We start from the raw sequence: 20,037 nt of genomic DNA, 5'->3' as shown, positions 1-20,037 counted from the left end.
TTCTAGCAGAGCAGAGTGAAAGTGAAAGGGGACAGACAATAAACAAATGTAATAAAATATAAATTATATAGCATTTTGGGTAATGACAAGTGTTATGAAAAGAATGTAGAGTGGGTAAGGGAGATCTGGAGGGCTGGAGTTCAGGGAAGGTGGTTACAAATTTAAAATGAGCGGTCAGCGTAGGCTTCAGAGAGAAGACGACATTTGAGCGAAAACTTGGAGATGAGGGAGAGAGGCAAATATCTGGTAGAAGAGGGCTGTTCCCTCTTCCAAGGAGAGGGAACAGCCCTTGCCAAGTGCTTGAAGAGGATGTGTGTCTGGTGTGTTCAGAAGCAGCAAGGCCAGCGTGGCTGAAGGTGGCCGTGGAGCGGGAGATGAGGTGAGAGAGGAAGCGGGAGCAGGCAGGGGATGCAGGCTTGCTTTGAGGTCATTTAACTTTGCGAGACACAGGAGGCCTAGGCTTCCCAGAGGAGGGTTTTCATTGCATCTCTGCCTGATGCATCTTGATGGATATTACACAATACAACTCCTGCAAGATATCTTCAGTATTTGTGTTTCTTTTGAATGTGACACAGTGCTAATTCCCTGGACACTGTGTATTCATTCAGGTTGCAGTAGGCTCTGCTTACAGGGCAGGGCTTTCCACAGAGAGGCACCTGTTGAATGAAGGAATGAATCAATGAATGAACAAATGAGACTGGACCTCCAGGTAGGTCCTCAACCTATTATTTCCACTTTATTGCCCCACACTCTTTCTGGACTTGGGTTCTAGTCAGCTGCCTGCACTTTCAACTAGATATTTCTGCCTCTGTCTTTGCTTACCCCATTTCCCCCTACTTGAAAGGCTCTCACCAAACCCTCTCCACTTGATTCGAATTCTATCTGTTGTTAAAGACCCAGGATACGCTCCACTTCCTCCAGGAAGCCCCTCTAGACCCTCCGGCCTTCGTTGCCTTTTCTGAACTCCTATAGTATCATTCTTCTGATACTTTTTTTTTTTTTTAATTTAAATTTTTTAACTTTTTTTGGCTCTGCCATGCAGCTTGCGGGGATCTTAGTTCCCCAACCAGGGATTGAACTGCAGGCCCACAGCAGTGAAATCGCCGACCCCTAACCACTGGACCACCCAGGGAATTCCCCTGATACCTTTCATTAGTTCAGACTGTTGCACTGGATAACTTTTTGGTGTTTATTTAAAAACCGCTGTTTGCCCTCTTTCTATCTGTAGGCAACGAATACATAAATGCTAGATCGTAGGGATATGATCTATCACTTTTGTTTTATAGAAGCTGACTGGATAAGAGAGGTTCAGACTTGGCTGACCTCACGCAATTAATAAACAGGGAGTGACCCGGGACCAGGACCTAAGTAGTAGCCCAGACAATGAATAGGCATTGTCCCACCTATTCACACAAGGGTTAACCCAGCATTTCCTTTCCACGCCCTGTTAACTCCACCCCCTTCCCCGTGAACCAAAAGCGGAGCGGCCAGGGAAGCTTGTCCTTTGCGGGATGCCGTAGGGGCCCGCCCTCAGCTGCTCTGGGCCCGCCCTCAGCTGCTCTGGTCCGGTCAAACATGGCGGCCTCCGAGTCAGCGGTGGCGAATCCAGGCACTGCGGAGGGCGAGGAGGAGACGATTCTCTATGACCTGTTGGTCAATACCGAGTGGCCCCCGGAGACAGAAGTACAGGTGAACCAGGCCCCTCCAGGGCTGAGGCCAGCTTGGTGCGGGCGCTGCCCTGGCAGAGCCACGTTGCAGTAACCACGTAGGAGAGTGGAGCTGGGTGGGCGGGGGAGCAGGACTCCGCCGCTTATGTGGTCGCCCTGGCAACGGTACCGTGGGCTAGCGAGGGTCTGGGTCCCCCAAGTGGGATTTCCTGGGATTCCTCCTGGGCTCCAAATTAGGATGTCGGGGGGGGGGCGGAACCTCGGTCCCTGAGGCATGTACCTCCCCACGCTGGTTTTGTTTCACTGCTCCTACTTGGAGGGGAGGCACAGCGTTGGATTCGAGGGTCCTTCTCATATCAGACTCTTGGTGGTCCCTTCCCGCGGGCCGGCTAGGGCTGGGCAAGGCTGATCCTCATCTGAAGTGGGAGGATTTTCCAGGACACTACAGTCCATCTCAGCATCTGCTGGGCTGTCGTGGAGCGCGGCATCAAACCTTTGCTCCTACTTGGGCCTGAATTGCGCCGGTTCTTGTGTATTTCAGTATATAAGCATTTAATGAGTGTATGTGTGTGTGCGTCCGTGTTCCAGACACTGTGCCAGGCGCTGGGCTTACAGAGGTGAATAGCTTTCGTGGTATTTGCAGTCTAGAGGGAAGACAGTTGGAGTAAACGTTTTTCATCGCCTACCGTAATATGCGCTGTAATAGCGGTGTGAGCAAAATGCCTTCCTTGGGCAGTGAAGACTTATGAGCTACGGACCCGGCTTTGGGTTCTCTGTTAAAAAGGGGTCGTAGGGGTTGGTAATCTGGACCTTGGAGTTATTAGTTTCGTAGAGAGGACCTCCCAGACACAGAATGAAGAGTAAGAACCAGGAATCCACATTTATTCAACAGCTATTTTATGAGTCCCTAACGTGTGCCAGTCACTGCTTTTGGCTCAGAACACGCAGGAAGATCGGAAAGGACTTTCTCTAAAGATCATGGAGCCCAGCCCATATGAATTCTTATTTACAACGTCTTTTCTGAGTTTCTTTACTGGAGAAAGTACTCATTCTCCTGCTTCTCTTTGCTTTGTTTCTATCTGTAAGTAGTATTTTTTTTTAATTTATTTATTTAGGCTGTGCCAGGTATTAGTTGTGGCAGACTGTTAGGTGCGGCATGCATGCGGTCGACCAGGGATCGAACCTGGGTCCCCTGCATTGGGAGCGCGGAGTCTTACCCACTGGACCACCAGGGAAGTCCCTATAAGTAGTTTTTAGACACTGGTAACTTGTACCCAGTACTCTGAGTATTAGGAAAGAAATATAACTTATTGTATAAGTATTACTAGAAAATTCTCAAATGTGTTTGTTTTTGTTTTTCCATTTGCAGCCTAGAGGCAACCGGAAACATGGTGCATCCTTTATCATCACAAAAGCAATTAGGGGTAAGTATAGCATATTTATTTTTCTACATATAATGATACAGTTAGCCGATAATTTTTTTCTCATTCTTATTTTTTTCTATTCATAACTGCTGTTTTAGGAAGTTTAGGGATTTAAAATGTGTTCTTCTGAGTTTTAATGTAGAGCCTGATTAAAAATGAATAGCATAAATGTTATGTAAGCTTTATTTTATAAAAAATGCATATATACATATATGATATATATGATATGTCTATAAATTTACATATATGTGTATATACACATATGTATGCATATGTTTACACACATACATTTTTAATGTGACTTAAAGTATGGCCTGAGTTTAACCATTATGGATGTGTTCTGGAAGAAATGAAAAAAATCAAACCCACTCAGAGAATCTACGGACATCGACAGTGAAAAGAGAGTGACAGACCGTTTTAAGTGTTTTACATGATGTTTCAGATACATCTGTTTAGAGTCACTCAAATTACAAATTTGATTAACCAGGACATTCGTTTAACTCCCGACAGACTTTATGTATGAGCTCACGAGATCTGAGAAAGTATTGAGCGCTAGCCGATTAAGCTGGTGTTACGAGGGCTTTATGTATATTTATTGATGCAATCCTTTACCAGACCAACAAGGTAGGTGTGTTAGGAATTTATGTTTTTGGATGAGGAAACTTGCCCAAGGTCATGCATTTGGATTGACTACATTTCTTTCTGAATCCAAAGCCCATCCTTATTATACTGGGGAATTTCAGCTACTTTCAAAGAGAAGGTTCAGTTTCAAAGGAGTTGAGTACTTGACATTAAGTCTAATTTTATCTTCTGATAAAGATAAAATACTTTTATCTTCTGTTACAAGAAGTACTGGCATGTTCAATTTTCATTATCACAAATGTGAAATTTTGAAAATTTAGGAAATGTACACAAGTAATAAAATGTACAAAGTTTAGAGAATATAGACAACCACAAATTAGAGTAAATAATTCGTCATTTTACCACCTGGAGATAATCTCTTATCCTTCAGACCTTTTGCTATTGATACATACATAACCATGTACACAGGTTCACACATGATTACATTTTAAATGGAATCATATAAAACATTGCTTGTCCATAGTGTGTTAGAGATTTTGTTTCCCATGGACTTCCCCATTTTAGGCAATATTATTATTTTTTAAATCTTCGCTATAAAGTGAAAAATGGTATCTTAACCTTTATACAAATACTTAGGTTTTAATGGGTGATTACTATGACTTCTACTCCATGGTTTTATTAAAGCCTGTTAGGAGAAATTTAGCATCTCAGACCACTTTTACTTGTTGTACTGTTAGGAAGTACTTCAAGGTTCTTTGAATAACACAAACTTTGGACTTAATATAAAGCAATATGTGATGTAAAAGTTATAGTGTATATTAGACTATATTTATTCTTGTCAAGAGTTGTATTCTGTATGTTTTGTTTTGTTTTGTGATGACTCAGTCTACAGTATATTTCAGGTTTATTATCAATAAATCTAAAATTGAAAATGATTCCTAAAGAATAGCTCATTCATATTTGGCTTTGCTGTTTCTTTTTGTTACAGATCGTTTATTATTTTTAAGCCAATATATCTGGTACAGGTGAGTCATGAATTCTTCAGAGAAACAGTATGAGCAGCAAATACAAACAATATTATTTGTATTTATGATTTAAGTTTTCAGAATTGAATCCCAGATTGTGATATGGATACTGACATTCAGGTGAACCCAATTTATAAGATAGACCTTTCAAACATTTGGCCTACCCTGACAAGATCTCTCAGTAAAAGTAGGGTACTTTTTGATCCCTTAGTCATTATTAGGAATATCTCATAGCAATTTCTACTTTCTGTCAGTGTTCTCAGCCTTATCTTGAATGCCCGCATGATGGATCTGTGCTTGTGTATCTTTTTAAAAACCTTTTTGTTCTTATTGTTATATCGACTCTTGTGGTTGATATTCATTCAGTTGATATGCATCAGAAAAGGTTCTTTAGGTTTCAGTTCTTGGGAACTTCTTAAGTCTTTTGATTGTTAAGTGTGTTTTTAGGCCTGGCGCTAATATTCACCTTTAAAAGGAACAGTCAAATGATTATTCTGACCAAGATGCATGTGTAGGAATTGTTTTATAGAATTATTTACCACAGATTGCCTTTTACTCAAGGACATCTAATCTTAAAAGCTCCAGAGATAATAGAGTTCTAGTTCTATAAAAGGGACCTTTGGCTCTTCTCTGAGGTTAGCTCCAGTGCTCTTCTGCTTTTACTGTGTGTTTGTGTGTGTGTGTGTGTGTGTGTGCATAAATTAAATTCCTTATTGAATTTTATCTTATTTTTGGGGGTGTGGGGTGTGATAGAGAACTGAGTGAGGGAGAGGGTAGAGGTGGGGAGGGGAGTGTAAGAGCTAGGCTGTTTTTCCTGGTGTCACCGGGCTACACTTGCTAGTGCTGAGCACCCGTGGAAAGGGATGGCAGAAGATACGTCTGTTTGGGTCACTCCTTGACAGTAAGTCCTTTTGTTATTTGTTAAGAAGGAGGACTTCCAAGTGCTCCCTCTGATACAAGCCTTGCCCAATGTGTAAACGCCTTAAGATCAGGCATCAGGAGGTATGTTTCTCCCAAGAAGTCCCTTTCCTTGCATTGGCCACGTTGATCAGTGTACAGACCATCAGTGAGCACACCATGAGGTGATTATCTCGTCTTCCCTGTGGTATGTTTCTTTCAAAAAGCTTGTAGTTGAGTTTTTTTGTTTTTTTTTTTCTGTAGTTGAGTTTTTTGCTCTTGAGTTTATGGTAATTGTACCTAAAAGGTTTCTGGGCCAATATTTCTTTCAAGAGGCTTTTTCTTTTCAAGTTTTTTTTCTTTCAATCATGAAATACTATAAACAGACTGAGAATTATAGACAATAATATAATAAACCTGTTACGATTTCTGTCCACATCTGAACTAAAGCAGTTGTTGCTGTTCTGCCGTGTTTGCTTCAGATGATAGCCCTGTTGTTCTTTGTATGCAAGATGTTACAGCTCAGGTCCTCTCCCCACACTCTGCCCAACCTTTCCCCACCCTTCCCCTCCAGAGGGAGTTATCATTCTCATGTTGATTGTATCATTCACCTGCATGTTTCATCTTTATTATTTCTGTAACTATTTGATGGCATTAAATATTTTATGTTTTAAAAATGAACATGAATATACTGAATGTAAATTACTAATATTTTTTATCCTATTTTGTGTTTTTATTATTTTTTTTCATTTTCCTGTCCCCACCCCCCCCCCCCCAGTCAAATGATTTTCTTTCTGCTTCTTTTCCACCTATTTTCTTGATTTCTTCATGTGTTACTCCTCTAATTTATCTCCTGATTCACGTATGGTGGATCATTTCCTTATATATTTTGTGAATGATGGTATCGTGAGCTTATGCCTGGGCATCTTGTGTCACATGAGTAAAGTGAAATCACAGTCCAATCTTGCATTCAGTAAAAGCTTGGGGTTTTGATTTTTTCATAGGTTTCATTCCCATCCCCCCACAGACCAGAATTCCAGGCGGAGATGAGATTCTGGAAGGTCTCCCTGGGCCTGTGGTGACGTTTGTCTAGTTCTCCCTTCTCTGATAGCACTGCCATTTGAGAGTCCTGGCCTCTGCAGGAGTCTCACCTCCAGCTGCTGTCCTTCCTGTGGCCCACAGCTCATTTCCTCTCCCAGGTGTTAACTCTCATTTTGAGTTCTGTTTCTCTCTTTGTCCTGTACCCAATCCTGACTTTCAGTTCTCTTTGCATTTGTAGTTCTTGGAGATTTCTTTCTTGTGAGTTTAGCTGTACATTAGAATATGTTTTCGTTAGAGTTGAGCCAGAATTTCTAGGTGTGCATTGCAGGAGGGGTTTCTTTTTTTTTTTTCTTTTTTGCAAAGATGTCAAACATTTCTTAGAATTTTTTTTTAACATCTTTATTGGAGTATAGTTGCTTTACAATAGTGTGTTAGTTTCTGCTTTATAACAAAGTGAATCAGTTATACATATACATATATTCCCATATCTCTTGCATCTCCCTCCCTCCCAAGGAGGGGTTTCTTATAAGCTCATTCTGCTATGTTACTGGCACCCTCAGTATCTTCTCCTTAGAAAAAATAAAAAATTTATTTCATTGAACACATCACCAGGTTTTTTTGGAAATAGAGAAATGTATGTGGTCAAGTTTCAGATGTCCAGTTAGTAAGTTTTGGTTTTGGGTTTGCCAGTATTCAGTTTTTATATTCTAATGGAAAAGAATCCTTATCGCTTGCCATAGATCTATATGTTATTTATAATGTTTACCTACTTATACGTGGTCTCCGTGATTAGATGTTAAGTTAGCTGATGTGTTGTGGTTTCAGCCCTGCACCTTTTCTGCTCCCTGATGGACTAGTTCGTTTGGTTAATAAACAGGTGAACTGGCATTCGGTACTTGCAAGGTAAGAATGCATAAAATTCACATAATGTTCCTCTGCCTGGGCAACCATTTAAATTCCATTATGGATATTAATTTTGGTGTCCTTATGGCTTGCAGTCTCGATTTTTATTGTATATAAATTCCCTGTGCCACATATGATTAGTATTGTTTAAATGTGTTAATTCAACTGTATTGAGTTATTTTGTATGCTTTTTGTATCTATATACTCATCTAATTATAAAGTCAAAAAGTTGGATAATTAAAGATATGAACAAATTTGAAAATGATTTTAATTTCTTAAAATGATTGCATCTGTGGTGAAGACGGCTGCAAACACTCACATAGGAATTTGTTTCTCTTTCTCTCCCATGAAAGCAATGGGAAGCTTTTGGCTGCTGTTCAAGATCAGTGTGTGGAGATCAGGTAACTGTTACTATTATTCATATTCAAAATTTCCCTTGAGAAAAGTTTTACCTAATTTATGAGAACTAAGATTTTTAAAGGGGGTATATTTAAAGGAATTTTATTAGTAACTCATGTAATTTTGTAAGGTGTCAAGCACCAACTTGTGCCAATTGAAGGATGAAGGATGCTTTCTCAGAGTATGCCTTCTGCTTCCCCAGGTCACTCTGCTGTCTCCTGAGAAATTTTACTTTCTCAGTAGACAAAGGCGTATCTTCCAGAGCTCTGAAAATCACTCTTGCTTGACCAGTTACTGCTAAGACAGCTAAGCAGATGCTCAGGAAGGTATACAAAAAATAGAGGTTGCTTTACTTGTTGGCAGAAAGCTGTAGATGGAATATGGGTTTGCAAAACACTAAGGCTTCACGTTACTGGAGACCAGTGATACTCTCTGTCCTCTTGAGACATCAGTGGCATTACATCTAGAAGAAGTCTCTAAGTTGGGCTTTCCATGTACTTCATTTTTAAGTAGTATATCAGTTGTGAAAGGAATAGCAACAATAGCAACTAATTTAGGAAAACGAGTTGATTTCTGGGAAATTAGCAGCAGGAAGCCAAATGTGTCCCATCTCTGAAGGTGGGGGCTGCTCCTTTCCTTAGGGAAGCCCTAACTCTTGAGTCTCAGAAGATAAGCACTGAGGCAGAAATTTCAGGTTGCCTAGATACCAGTCAAAAGTTTTTTCTACTACTTTATTATTGAGTAAAACTAGTATTAATGAGCATTCAGTTGTTAGCACACTGGTTTTAGCTTTCTGCTTGTGAAATTTCTTTTTCCATTTATCCAAATGGAACTGGACCCCTCAACTTTTGGGAGAGTAGACAAGAGGGTTTGCCCCCATTGGGGCACCAACTTCAGATTGGGAGGCTCCGTAATCCTTCTTAAAACTATCAGGATAGAAATGATTGGCAATAATGACAGCCTTTCAGAACTTCATTTCTTCATCTGGCATGGCTTTAATAGGCAGGACCCTTTTCTCTAAGAGCAACAGTGAGCATCAGGTGGCACAGTGTTTGAACTGATGTTGTTCATAGAAATGGGCTAGCATTTCCTACTCCATTTGCTGCAATGATGTCAAATTTTTTTCTTTTTTGGAGAAACGTGCTCATCTGTGACTTCTTTATGAACGGCAGATAGTAATCAAAATTTCCATCTTCTTTCCATGAAATGAGAACATTAATGGAATGATTTTAGGTGTTAAGGTTGGAATATGCATGTGGGGATGGGATTGATATTTAGGCTTGTGAAGGAGAGTTTGACAAAAGGTTTCTGGAACTTGTTAATAAAAACTGTGATGAAAAGAAAAAATAATTGTTTGCTTTTGTAAGAACATTTGCTACTGGATTGCTAGTGTGTAAAATTATATTTATAAAACTTATACATATATCCAGCTCTTTAGGAATTCAGTCATGAATTTGAGATTAAGTGGTGAGGGAAGATTTCTGGGCAACAGAAGTGATGCTCATCAAGGTCTTACTCATCTGGTCTGTAATTTGCAAAAAAGCTTTGTAACTTATTATATTCAAAGACTCTGGTATGGTGAAGAGTCAGCTCTCTCAGGAAGCCTTCCAGGAACTCATTCCCAGTGGATCCCCCTTCCCCTCATTGGTTAGGTGCTGATCCTTTATGTTCCTATAATAATTAACACATTTATTATACTTAATGATAAGGTAATGCTAACAGTGTTGGGCACCACTGTGTTCGTTGTTTTTTTTTAACATCCAGCATTGTGTGTTACATGTGTTAACTCAATCCTTGCACAAGGCCAATGAGGTAGGTATAACTAGTCTCTATTTTAGAAATAAGGAATCTGGCACAATATGGTTAAATAACTTGCCCGAGGATTTGAAATCAGCCATCATAGCTTCATTGTTCATGCTCTTATCTACAAATCTACTACCTTTTGATCATGCCTTTTAGCCGTCTATGCCCATATGCTTATATGTGGATTTCCCCCAGTATATTAAGGGCCATTGCTTTGCACAGCTCCAGGGGTGCCATTTGCTTGAAACTCAAGTGATGGGGTTTGAAGTCTACAGCTCCATTATACTGTGTGTTCCTGGGAGGCATGGGCTGTCCTTTTTTCCTAGCACTTGTATATTTCCTTGGATGTAATAGGTGCTTAGTTTATGTTTAATGAGTAAGTGATGCGTTTGCAAGTGGGACGGGGAAGCAGATGCTGGGAGGGCATTACGGGGCAAGTCTGCTGACTTGCTCGGAGTTGGCACTCAGTTGATTTTGTTGAAAATAGACACCCACACTTACTTTGCAGTAACCTGAAAGGAAGTGTCTTTGAGCAAAGATGTGGGATGGTGAGCAAAGAAAAAGGGCAAGGTAGATCCCCGAAGTCAATGCTATGAATAGTGGCTGTGCCTGAATAATATTTAAGACGTTTGTTCTCTCTTCTCTGTACGTGTCTTCTCTACCACAGTGAAGAGCACATACAATCCAAGTTGGCTCCAGAAGTAATAGTAGTGGGCACCCAGTATTCAGTAAATATTTGTTGAATGGATTAGAATATGAAAGATAATTACAGTATCTGGGGTTATTATTCAATGTTAGGAAGCAGTTATAAATGTGAAATGGTTTTTGTGGAAAACATGAAAAGCTGAAACACACTTTAGTTTAGGAGACAGCTCTGCCTTTTGCAGGATAGGACTGGGGCTGCTCTTCCCCAGCTTTAGTTCTGTGGTGAGTGGCAAGTGACTCTAACAGCTTGCTCTAATGTGGCGTACTTAACCTGCTTGTGTGTGGCGCTCACGTGGGTGAAAGGTGACTTGTGAATTGCTACTTTAATTTGTAACTTGGTGGTGGTTATCAGTGGTTAATATATGTTTCTTTTATTCCTAGATAGTGAAGTAATATGTTATAAATATGGGAACTAATAAGAAACCATCACAGAATACAACAAAAAGCATTAAAATAGGGGACTCTTATAAAGAAGGCACCTCCTTCCCCCCAGTTTGCTCATCTTTCTTAAGTGAATACATTCTGTGAAGTTTCGACAAAACAAATTTATGTCTCCCTCCCTCCCTCCCTCCCCTTTTCCAGCAAAAAGAGCAAACTATTATTTGTGATTATATTAAGGATGAAAGTAATGAACATTTACTTTGGTCTAGTTCATACTAATTTATATGTAACGTCTCATTTAATCTTTTCGCAAAGCTGTGAAGTTGCTGTTACTTATCCTGTGTTATTGAAAGGAAAATGAAATCATTTTGAATATTTTGTCCAGGTTACACGAGAGAGCTGAAATCAGGTCAAGTTCACTTCAGAGATCATGTCCTTTCTGCTCTAGTCCACACAGAGGCCTAATAGTCCAATTTCTTGAGGAAATTTATTTCCATATTTGTAACTGGATTTTGTTATAATATTTTAATAAATGGCTAAAAATCTTGAAGAGTCTGTAAAGTTTGTTTTAAAGGTAATGCTTAGTTATTTTACAAATATTAGAAAATACAGTTAAGTAATTATGAAAGAAGAACAGCAAATTTTACTGTCCAAAGTTGTCTACTGTCAGCATTTTGGTGTATGTCCTCTGACACTTTTCTGTGTGTGTAAAAAATATATATAGGTAGATATATACTACATATATATATGTAGATGATGCTGCACATTCTATTTGATACCTTTTTCTTGATAACTTTTGAAAATTAAGATATTGTCAGCATCTTTCCATGTCACGTATCGTAATAGCATAATATTTCATTGATTATATATAGCAAAATCTAATAATTAATCTCTTCATACTGGCTGTGTTTTTCTCTTTCATAACTTAGGCTGCATTAGTTGCCTTGATATCTGTGTATATCTGTAATTATTTCCCAGGGATAATTTTGTAGAACTTAAATTGCTATGTCAAATACTATGGACATTAAAGTTTTGGATAATTATTACTAAATTCTTTTCTAGAAGGTTTACCAGTTTTCATTTTTGAAGATATAATAATTAGAATACTTTAGTATATATTTCAATATCACAGATATTAAGTAGGTCACTAATATAAATATGGTCACTTGTTAAAGCTATTTGACTTGTTAAAACAAGACTTTTCTCCCTAAGTGATTGAACTCTGCAATATGATTCAGACCAGTGGTTCTTAACCAGGATCAATCTGTGGAGCTTTAAAAAAAATATTTGTGCCTCTGGGCCCCGTCCCGGATTTACTGCATCAGAGCCTTTGTGGATAGGGTCCAGGCATCTCTATTGTATTAAAAGACTGTGCTTAAAATCAGTTACGCTTGTATCACTAGATTCCTAATGTAGCTATGTTCCTAGTGAAATAAGAAGGTTGGAAGAAAACATTGTCACCAATGAAAGGCTCTTACTTGAGGCACAAAACCATCCATATGAGAGAAGGAATGAGTTAGTGTTGTCTAGAGAAGTTGTCTGGTCTGTGTTTGTGATGTCTTATAGTACTACACAGCAGTGTTGTTATGGCAAAACTGTTGTCTTAATTTTACATATATTTTGCAGGTCTGCAAAAGATGATTTTACATCTATTATTGGGAAATGTCAAGGTAAGAGTTTCCAAAATAGTCAAAAAACGAAAAATTCAAATCTGCAGCAGTTAATTTTTTTTTTTTTTAAACTCATTTGTTGGGCTTCCCTGGTGATGCAGTGGTTGAGAGTCCGCCTGCCGATGCAGGGGATGTGGGTTCGTGCCCCGGTCCGGGAAGATCCCGCATGCCGCGGAGTGGCTGAGCCCGTGAGCCGTGGCCGCTGAGCCTGCGCGTCCGGAGCCTGTGCTCCGCAACGGGAGAGGTCACGACAGCGAGGGGCCTGCGTACCACAAAAAAAAAACAAAAAAAAAACCTCATTTATTTATTTATCTATCTATTTATTTATTTTGGCTGCATTGGGTCTTTGTTGCTGCACGCGGGCTTTCTCTAGTTGCGGTGCACGGGGGCTACTCTTTGTTGTGGTGCCCGGGCTTCTTGTGGTGGCTTCTCGTTGCAGAGCATGGGTCCTAGGCGTGTGGGCTTCAGTAGTTGCAGCACATGGGCTCAGTAGTTGTGGCATGTGGGCTTCAGTAGTTGTGGCTCGTGGGCTCCAGAGCGCAGACTCAGTAGTTGTGGAGCACGGGTTTAGTTGCTCCACGGAGTGTGGGATCCTCCCGGACCAGGAATTGAACCCATGTTCCCTGCATCGGCAGGCAGATTCTCAACCTCTGAGTCATCAGGGAAGTCCCAGCAGTTAGTATTTCTTAAAAGTCAGAATAGATACTGTTTATTGACAAGGATTATTATGAATTTATTAAAATAATTTTAAAGCATCTTAACTGATTTCTATTCTGTAAATGTTTTGCTTTAAGATCTGAATTTTGGAGAGATTTGAAATTGAAACTGTTTTACAAAAGTCTAAGCCAGTTTTGGGATAAAGTATTTGTATTTTGAATTCAATGCAGAAAATAATTTGTAGATATGTTAGGAGTTGGTCAGTTATAGACTAGTAAAAATAATCTTGGATTTGATCATTGTTTGATATACGATTCAGCAAAAATTTACTGAGTATCATTTATGTATGTGAACCATTTTCCTGGGTCCTAGGGGTATGATTGTGAGCAAAAAGGCATGGCCACTTACCTCACGAGGCATGTAGACCCTCAACTGTATACTTACAGACTGATAAATCTGATGAAGGAAAAATACAGAGCAGAGTGAGAGTTTAACCAGGGGTGTGAGATGAGATTGTTGAGAAAAAGTGACTTTTGGAAAGCAGCCTTAAGAATGAGTAGAAGGTAGGAGAAGAGGGGGGAGTGTTTTGATCTGTGGGAGCCGTGTATGAAAAGGTAGGAGAACCATATGGGAGGAAAACAATTAAGTGGGTACTGTTAGGTAAATGCATCTATTACTTATGTTTTATTTACAGGACCTCCAGTTCCATTTGTCTGACCTTGTGTTACTTTAACAGTGGAGTAGTTGTAGGAATCATCATGATGATAATCATAGTCATTGTGGTGATGACACAGCCACTTGTCATGTCCTTCCTGTGTGCCAGGCGCTGCATTTAGTGCTTTCCATGGACTTTTCCTCATTTACTTGGAAGAACATAGTATACATATTTTACCTTAAAGCAGCATTAGGGTAGAATAAGTAATCAACAGTGAAAGAGCAAGGAGAAGGGAGGCATTGGTAGCTTTGAAATCTGCAAAATGGTGGTAAGACAGAGGATTCCCCCTGGCTGGTTGGTCTTAAGTTCCTGGTGAAATGCAACATTAGTGGCCTAGGGCCAGTTTCCTTCTCATTTTTCTCATTCTCAGCTGTCCAGATGTGTTCAGAAGATTAAAAATCAAATATTTTAAAAATGTTTTCAGTCTCGTATAAGTGGTGATATTAATTGTATTAGTATGTCAGAATCGTTATTCTTATACAATTCCACACATACTAGTGGATAAACTAGTAATAGAGTTCTTATGGAGTTAGCTTTACGTATAGTGTATATTGTCACTTAAAAGCAAATGTGAAATTTCCTACATATTTATATAAATTTACCTCCCCTTCTTAAAATCTGTTCCTTCTGTTCTGTTACTTGGAGAACCCTGTTCCCTCAGTACTCTGGTCAGTGGTACCATTATCTGTACCAAGCCAAAAATCTAGACAGTTTCTCTTCTTTTTCCTTCTCTCCCTTCTTTCTTACTTTGACAAATATTTATTTAGTTGCCACCATATGCCAGACACTATTGTCCTAGGCAATCTGTTTACAATGAGGAATAAGACATAGGTTACCTAGATTTAAGGGTTTATAGTCCATCAGGGGAGAGAGAGAGATAATTCTTTGCACTTACACTGAGTGACACAGTGGAGAAGCCTCACCTTATCTTAACTTCACCACGTCCTGCGAATCTGTTTAAATGGCTCTTGCTTCCTGCTTGTGCACTTCAGCCATCACAGCTCTGGTTCAGGCTCTTAACATTTTTTTTTACTTGGTTTCTTACAACAGTCTCCTGACAGGGTTTTCTTCTATATGCCCTTCACTTATCAATACTTTACCCTGCTTGTCAAATTGATCATCCTTCATTGAGAATTCTCTCAAGATTACCCTTCAAGTCTGGCTCCACTGCTTCCTAAATATTAACCTTGGACAAGTTACTTTACCTCTCTGAGCCTCAATTATCTGTAATACAGGCAAACTCCTATAGAATGGATTGTGGAAAAATGATGTGAGCTAATATATATAAAGCTCTTAGCATAATGTCTGACATACTAAGTACTTAGGAGGCATTAAGCTATTATTACTGTTACTAGTACTGTTATTCTGCCTAAAATCTTTCAATTGTTCACTCTTGACTATAGAATGCAGTTCATATTTTCTAGTTCAGGACACGAGTCAGCCTGTGTCTGTCCTGTAAATACCCCTGCCATACGTCCTGTGATCTAGTATAAAGTAGCTTGCAGTTTTCCATCCCCATTGTATTTTTCATGCCTTGGTACAGATGGTTCCTTTAGCCTAGAAGCTCCCACCTTTATATTTAATTAATTAGTTCTGCATGTTTTAGTTCAAGCATCAGCTTTTTTTGGAAACCTTTTTTTCTTGCCCTCTTCCTCATGATTTGTGCATTTTTCTTAATGTTTCTGTAGGACTTTTTGTACCTATGTCATTTCACTTAGCCTAATCTTTCCTTTTTAAATTGTTGACTTGCTTGTTTGATTCCTAATTAGATTGAAGGCAGGGCTTCTGCCTTACTCAACTTTTTTTTTTTTTTCGCATTCTTAGTGCCGAGCATGGTGTCTGACACGTAGAAGGCGCACAGTTTTTGACCATATCAAGTGGATAATGGTAGTTGGGAACTATTAAAAAGATTTTTATGAATGAATCTATGAAAAAGTATATTTGCTTGTTTCTTGTGAGTTAATTTTGTAAGTTCATGAGTGTGTGTGTATGTATGAGTATATATATACATAATACATATATATGTATGTATTTTGTATATCTATGTAGACATATATAAGTTTATGGGTAATTGTCATGATATTCATGTTTTTTATTCCTGTTGTATGCAAGTGTGTATACGTACCACAATTAGAACAATAAGGGTAGGTAGGAAGCCGTATTTGCTCAGTATCTTTTTGAAAGTAAATCGAAGGGGAGTAGTTTTTGTGAATTTCTAAACCTTGGGGCTTTAGCATTTTCTGAATTTGCTTCCTATAGTTTTTTCACCAGCACTTATTAAAGTGGACCAGGCTTGGCTTAAATAACGTATAAGGATCAAGAAGTTCCGAGAAGAATAACTTGGGGGTATTCAATTGCCTTTTCTCCCAGTGCGTCCCTTTTGTTGGGTGAGGGCTTGGGGAGCCTGCAGTGGGCTTCTGAGAAGTGGTGCTCAGAATGGTGGAGTGATTCAGACAGACAGCCCCTTTGAGCTTTGACATTAGACCGTACTCTGAATCAGTAAGTAAGCTGAGAAATCTGTAAGTTAACATGAAATTGGGAAGATTAACCCTTCTGTATTTTACACAGATTGTGATATTTGTTAGAGCTTTTACTGTGTACAGTTAATGTGGCAGCATGAGTGAGGTAATAATGCTTTGAGAACTAATGTTTTATTTTGTTGGCTTCTGAATGTGTGGATTTATGACTTTAATGTGCATTAATGGCTTCTTTCCATTTCATGTAATGTGAGGTAGTGATCATTTGCTTATTATCTAACTCATCTTTATGGGAATAACTCATACGCCAAATGATATTTCCTGTGTATGCCTGGAGAGAAGGAGCCGGATGGTTGTTAATGCGTTTCTGAAACTACATATCGTAGTCTGCAAACTGAAATAGGAGCTATTTGGTTCCACTTTGGTATTTTTCAGTTATTGTTTTATAAAGTATATGCTGTTTGAGGATATTTAAATGTGGATTGCAACTTGTTGGCTATGTTTGCCAGGCCATAAATAGTAATTCAGTCTTCTCTTTCTATCCTGAATAGTGACCTAAAAATAGCACATGGAATTAGACATTTTCAGAGCTGTACTATGTTAATCAGGAGATTTTTCTCGTAGTTCTGATTTTGAGATACCATAAACCAGAGCTTCCCAATGCTGAGCAGCAGCTTGCCTAGTGTAGGTGGGCTGAGGTCCTGTCAGCCCTCCAGTGGCCCGGTGGCCCTCTGACAGCGTGAGCTCAGGCTGGTTGCCTCCAGTTTCCAGCAGCCTCATCAATTTACCCATAGGTGCCATACAAAGGTGATATTCTACGTGTGTCTTGACATGAAAAAGGTTGGGAAGCATGGACTGTTTGAAGCACCCAGATTTTGAAATGAAACATTTCATTCTTGAACTGTGATTCAGGAACCTCAGGTTATATGGTAACTATTTCTTTTCATAACTTTTTTTTTTTTTTTTGCGGTACTCGGGCCTCTCACTGTTGTGGCCTCTCGTTGCGGAGCACAGGCTCCGGACGCGCAAGCTCAGCGGCCATGGCTCACGGGCCCAGCCACTCCACGGCATGTGGGATCTTCCTGGACCGGGGCACGAACCCGTGTCCCCTGCATCGGCAGGCGGACTCTCAACCACTGCGCCACCAGGGAAGCCCTATTTCTTTTCATAACTTTTAATAAATTTTTTTCCTGTTGAAAAAATAATGCACATTCTCGGTAAAAATTTTAGAAACTAAGAATGAGCAAAAGTAGAAAATAAAAATAAGCATACTATCCAGAGATAAGTACTATTAACATTCCATGATCTGTTCTTTCAGACATTTTTCTGTAAGTGCTTGTTACTATAGATATGCTCTGTGAAAGTAAAATGTTTTATAATCTGCTTTCTTCACTTAAAGATAGATTGTTAAGTCTTTTAGGTTGAAGTTAAAGAAGAACTTTCCGAAGTATCTTTTTTGATCTTTTTTTACTGGATAACTTCCTGAGTGTTAAGGTGTAGGTCTCCCAATCATCCAAATTATCCAGAAAGTGCCTATAAATTTGATCTCTGAGGAGTAAGTACCTCAGTGTTATACTTGATTTCACAGGCAAGGTAGAACCATCATTAGGCCTTTGTGCAGATAATTGTGTATAACATAGGTAGCAGATTATTACATCTATGTTCATGGAGCTATTGGTTTATAGATTTTTTTTTTTTTTTTGGTAATGTTTTTCTGGTTTGGTATTAGAGTAGTGCTGGTCTCAAAATAATGAGTTGACAAGTGTTCCTTCTTTTTTTGTTTTATGCAAGAGTTTGTGTAAAATTAGAATTATTTCTTAATTGATAGAATTCACCAGTGAAACTTGGAGTTTTGTGAGTAGGTTTTTAATTCCTAATTAAAATTTTATAATAGATATAAAGCTTTTTAAAATTTCAATTTCATCTTCTTTCGGTTCCAGTTTTTTTAATGGAATTTTCCCCTAAATTTTAGCATATATTGGCTTAAAGTTGCTTGTAGTACTTCCTTATTATCCTTTTATTGTCTGTCAGACCTGTAGTGATGTCCCTCTTTTGTTCTTGATATTGGTAATTTGTGTTCTCTTTCTTTTCTCTTGATCAGTCAGGCCAGAGTTTTATCAGTTTATTAATATTCAATAAAAAGAGGTTTTGATTTCTTTTTCTGTTGTTTTCTTCTGATTTTTGCTTTTATCTATATTATTTCCTTTCTTCTGCCTACTAGATTTAATTTGCTTATATTTGTCTAGATGGAATATGGAAATTTATATCACTGACTTTAAACCTTTTTTCCTCTGTAAGCATTTCAGTTTGTTGTAATATAAGCAGTTTTGTTATTGATATCTAATTCTGTTGTGGTCAGAGAAAATATTCAATATGATTTTAACCTTTTAAACTTATTGAGACTTGATTTATGGCCCAGCATATGGTCTGTCTTCAAAAGAATTTGATTCTTGCATATGGTGCAGTTTTTAGGTATCGTGGTTTACAAATGTTAATTACATTGAGTTGGGTTAGAGCTGTTCAAATTTTTATATATGCTGATTTTCTGTCTAGTTGTTCTGTCATTTCCTGAGAGAGGAGGGTTGACATTTCCAAATATAATTGTGTATTTTATTTTACCCGTTAGTTCTATCAGTCTTTATGTATTTAGGGGTTCTAGTTTATAGGTGCCTACACATATTATTTTGTCTTCTTGATGAAATGTCTCCTTTACTGTGATGGAATGTCCCTTTCTATCTCCAGTAATACTTTTTGTCCTGGATTCTATTTTGTCTAATATTATTACAGTCGCTCTAGCTTTTTTAGGATTAGCATTTGCATGACATATTTTTTTCTCTTCTTTTTCATTTATCTGTATTAAATGTACATCTCTTATAGAAAGCATATAATTTGTCATGCTTTTTTTTCAGTGTGACAATTTCTGTCATTTAATTGTAATGTTTAGAACATTTACATTTTTTAAAACATCTTTATTGGAGTATAATTGCTTTACAATGGTGTGTTAGTTTCTGCTTTATAACAAAGTGAATCAGCTATACGTATACATACATCCCCATATCTCCTCCCTCTTGCATCTCCCTCCCACCCTCCCTATCCCATCCATCTAGGTGGTCACAAAGCACCGAGCTGATCTCCCTGTGCTATGCGCCTGCTTCCCACTAGCTAGCTATTTTACATTTGGTAGTGTATGTATGTCCATGCCACTCTCTCACTTCGTCCCAGCTTACCCTTCCCTCTCCCTGTATCCTCAAGTCCATTCTCTACACCTGCATCTTTATTCCTGTCCTGCCCCTAGGTTCTTCAGAACCATTTTTTTTTTAAGATTCCATATATATGTGTTAGCATACGATATTTGTTTTTCTCTTTCTGACTGACTTCACTCTGTATGACAGTCTCTAGGTCCATCCACCTCACTACAAATAACTCAATTTCATTTCTTTTTATGGCTGAATAACATTCCACTGTATATATGTGCCCCATCTTTATCCATTCATCTGTCAATGGACACTTAGGCTATTGTAAATAGAGCTGCAATGAACATCATGGTACATGACTCTTTTTGAATTATGGTTTTCTCAGGGTATACGCCCAGTAGTGGGATTGCTGGGTTGTATGATAGTTCTATTTTTAGTTTTTTAAGGAACCTCCATACTGTTCTCCGTAGTGGCTGTATCAATTTACATTCCCACCA

The 20,037-nt window shown here is 38.7% G+C and overlaps 1 protein-coding gene across 2 annotated transcripts in view; it reads left to right on the top strand.

The window, feature by feature from the left end:
• The first annotated feature begins 1,560 nt into the window (after window positions 1-1,560).
• Window positions 1,561-20,037, top strand: part of NBAS (NBAS subunit of NRZ tethering complex) — a 341,832-nt gene continuing 323,355 nt past the window's right edge. For both annotated transcript variants that reach the window (XM_082672572.1, XM_082672571.1), the window contains exons 1-6: window positions 1,561-1,689; window positions 3,037-3,091; window positions 4,662-4,698; window positions 7,462-7,539; window positions 7,893-7,940; window positions 12,454-12,497. In XM_082672572.1, the coding sequence (XP_082528698.1) occupies window positions 1,576-1,689; window positions 3,037-3,091; window positions 4,662-4,698; window positions 7,462-7,539; window positions 7,893-7,940; window positions 12,454-12,497 (376 nt within the window). In that variant the 5' untranslated portion in view covers window positions 1,561-1,575. The remainder of the gene's footprint in view (window positions 1,690-3,036; window positions 3,092-4,661; window positions 4,699-7,461; window positions 7,540-7,892; window positions 7,941-12,453; window positions 12,498-20,037) is intronic.

Source organism: Grampus griseus (genome assembly GCF_964374135.1).
Source record: "Grampus griseus genome assembly, chromosome: 15".
Taxonomy (NCBI): Eukaryota; Metazoa; Chordata; class Mammalia; order Artiodactyla; family Delphinidae; genus Grampus; species Grampus griseus.
This window is presented reverse-complemented; position numbering and strand designations above follow the sequence as displayed.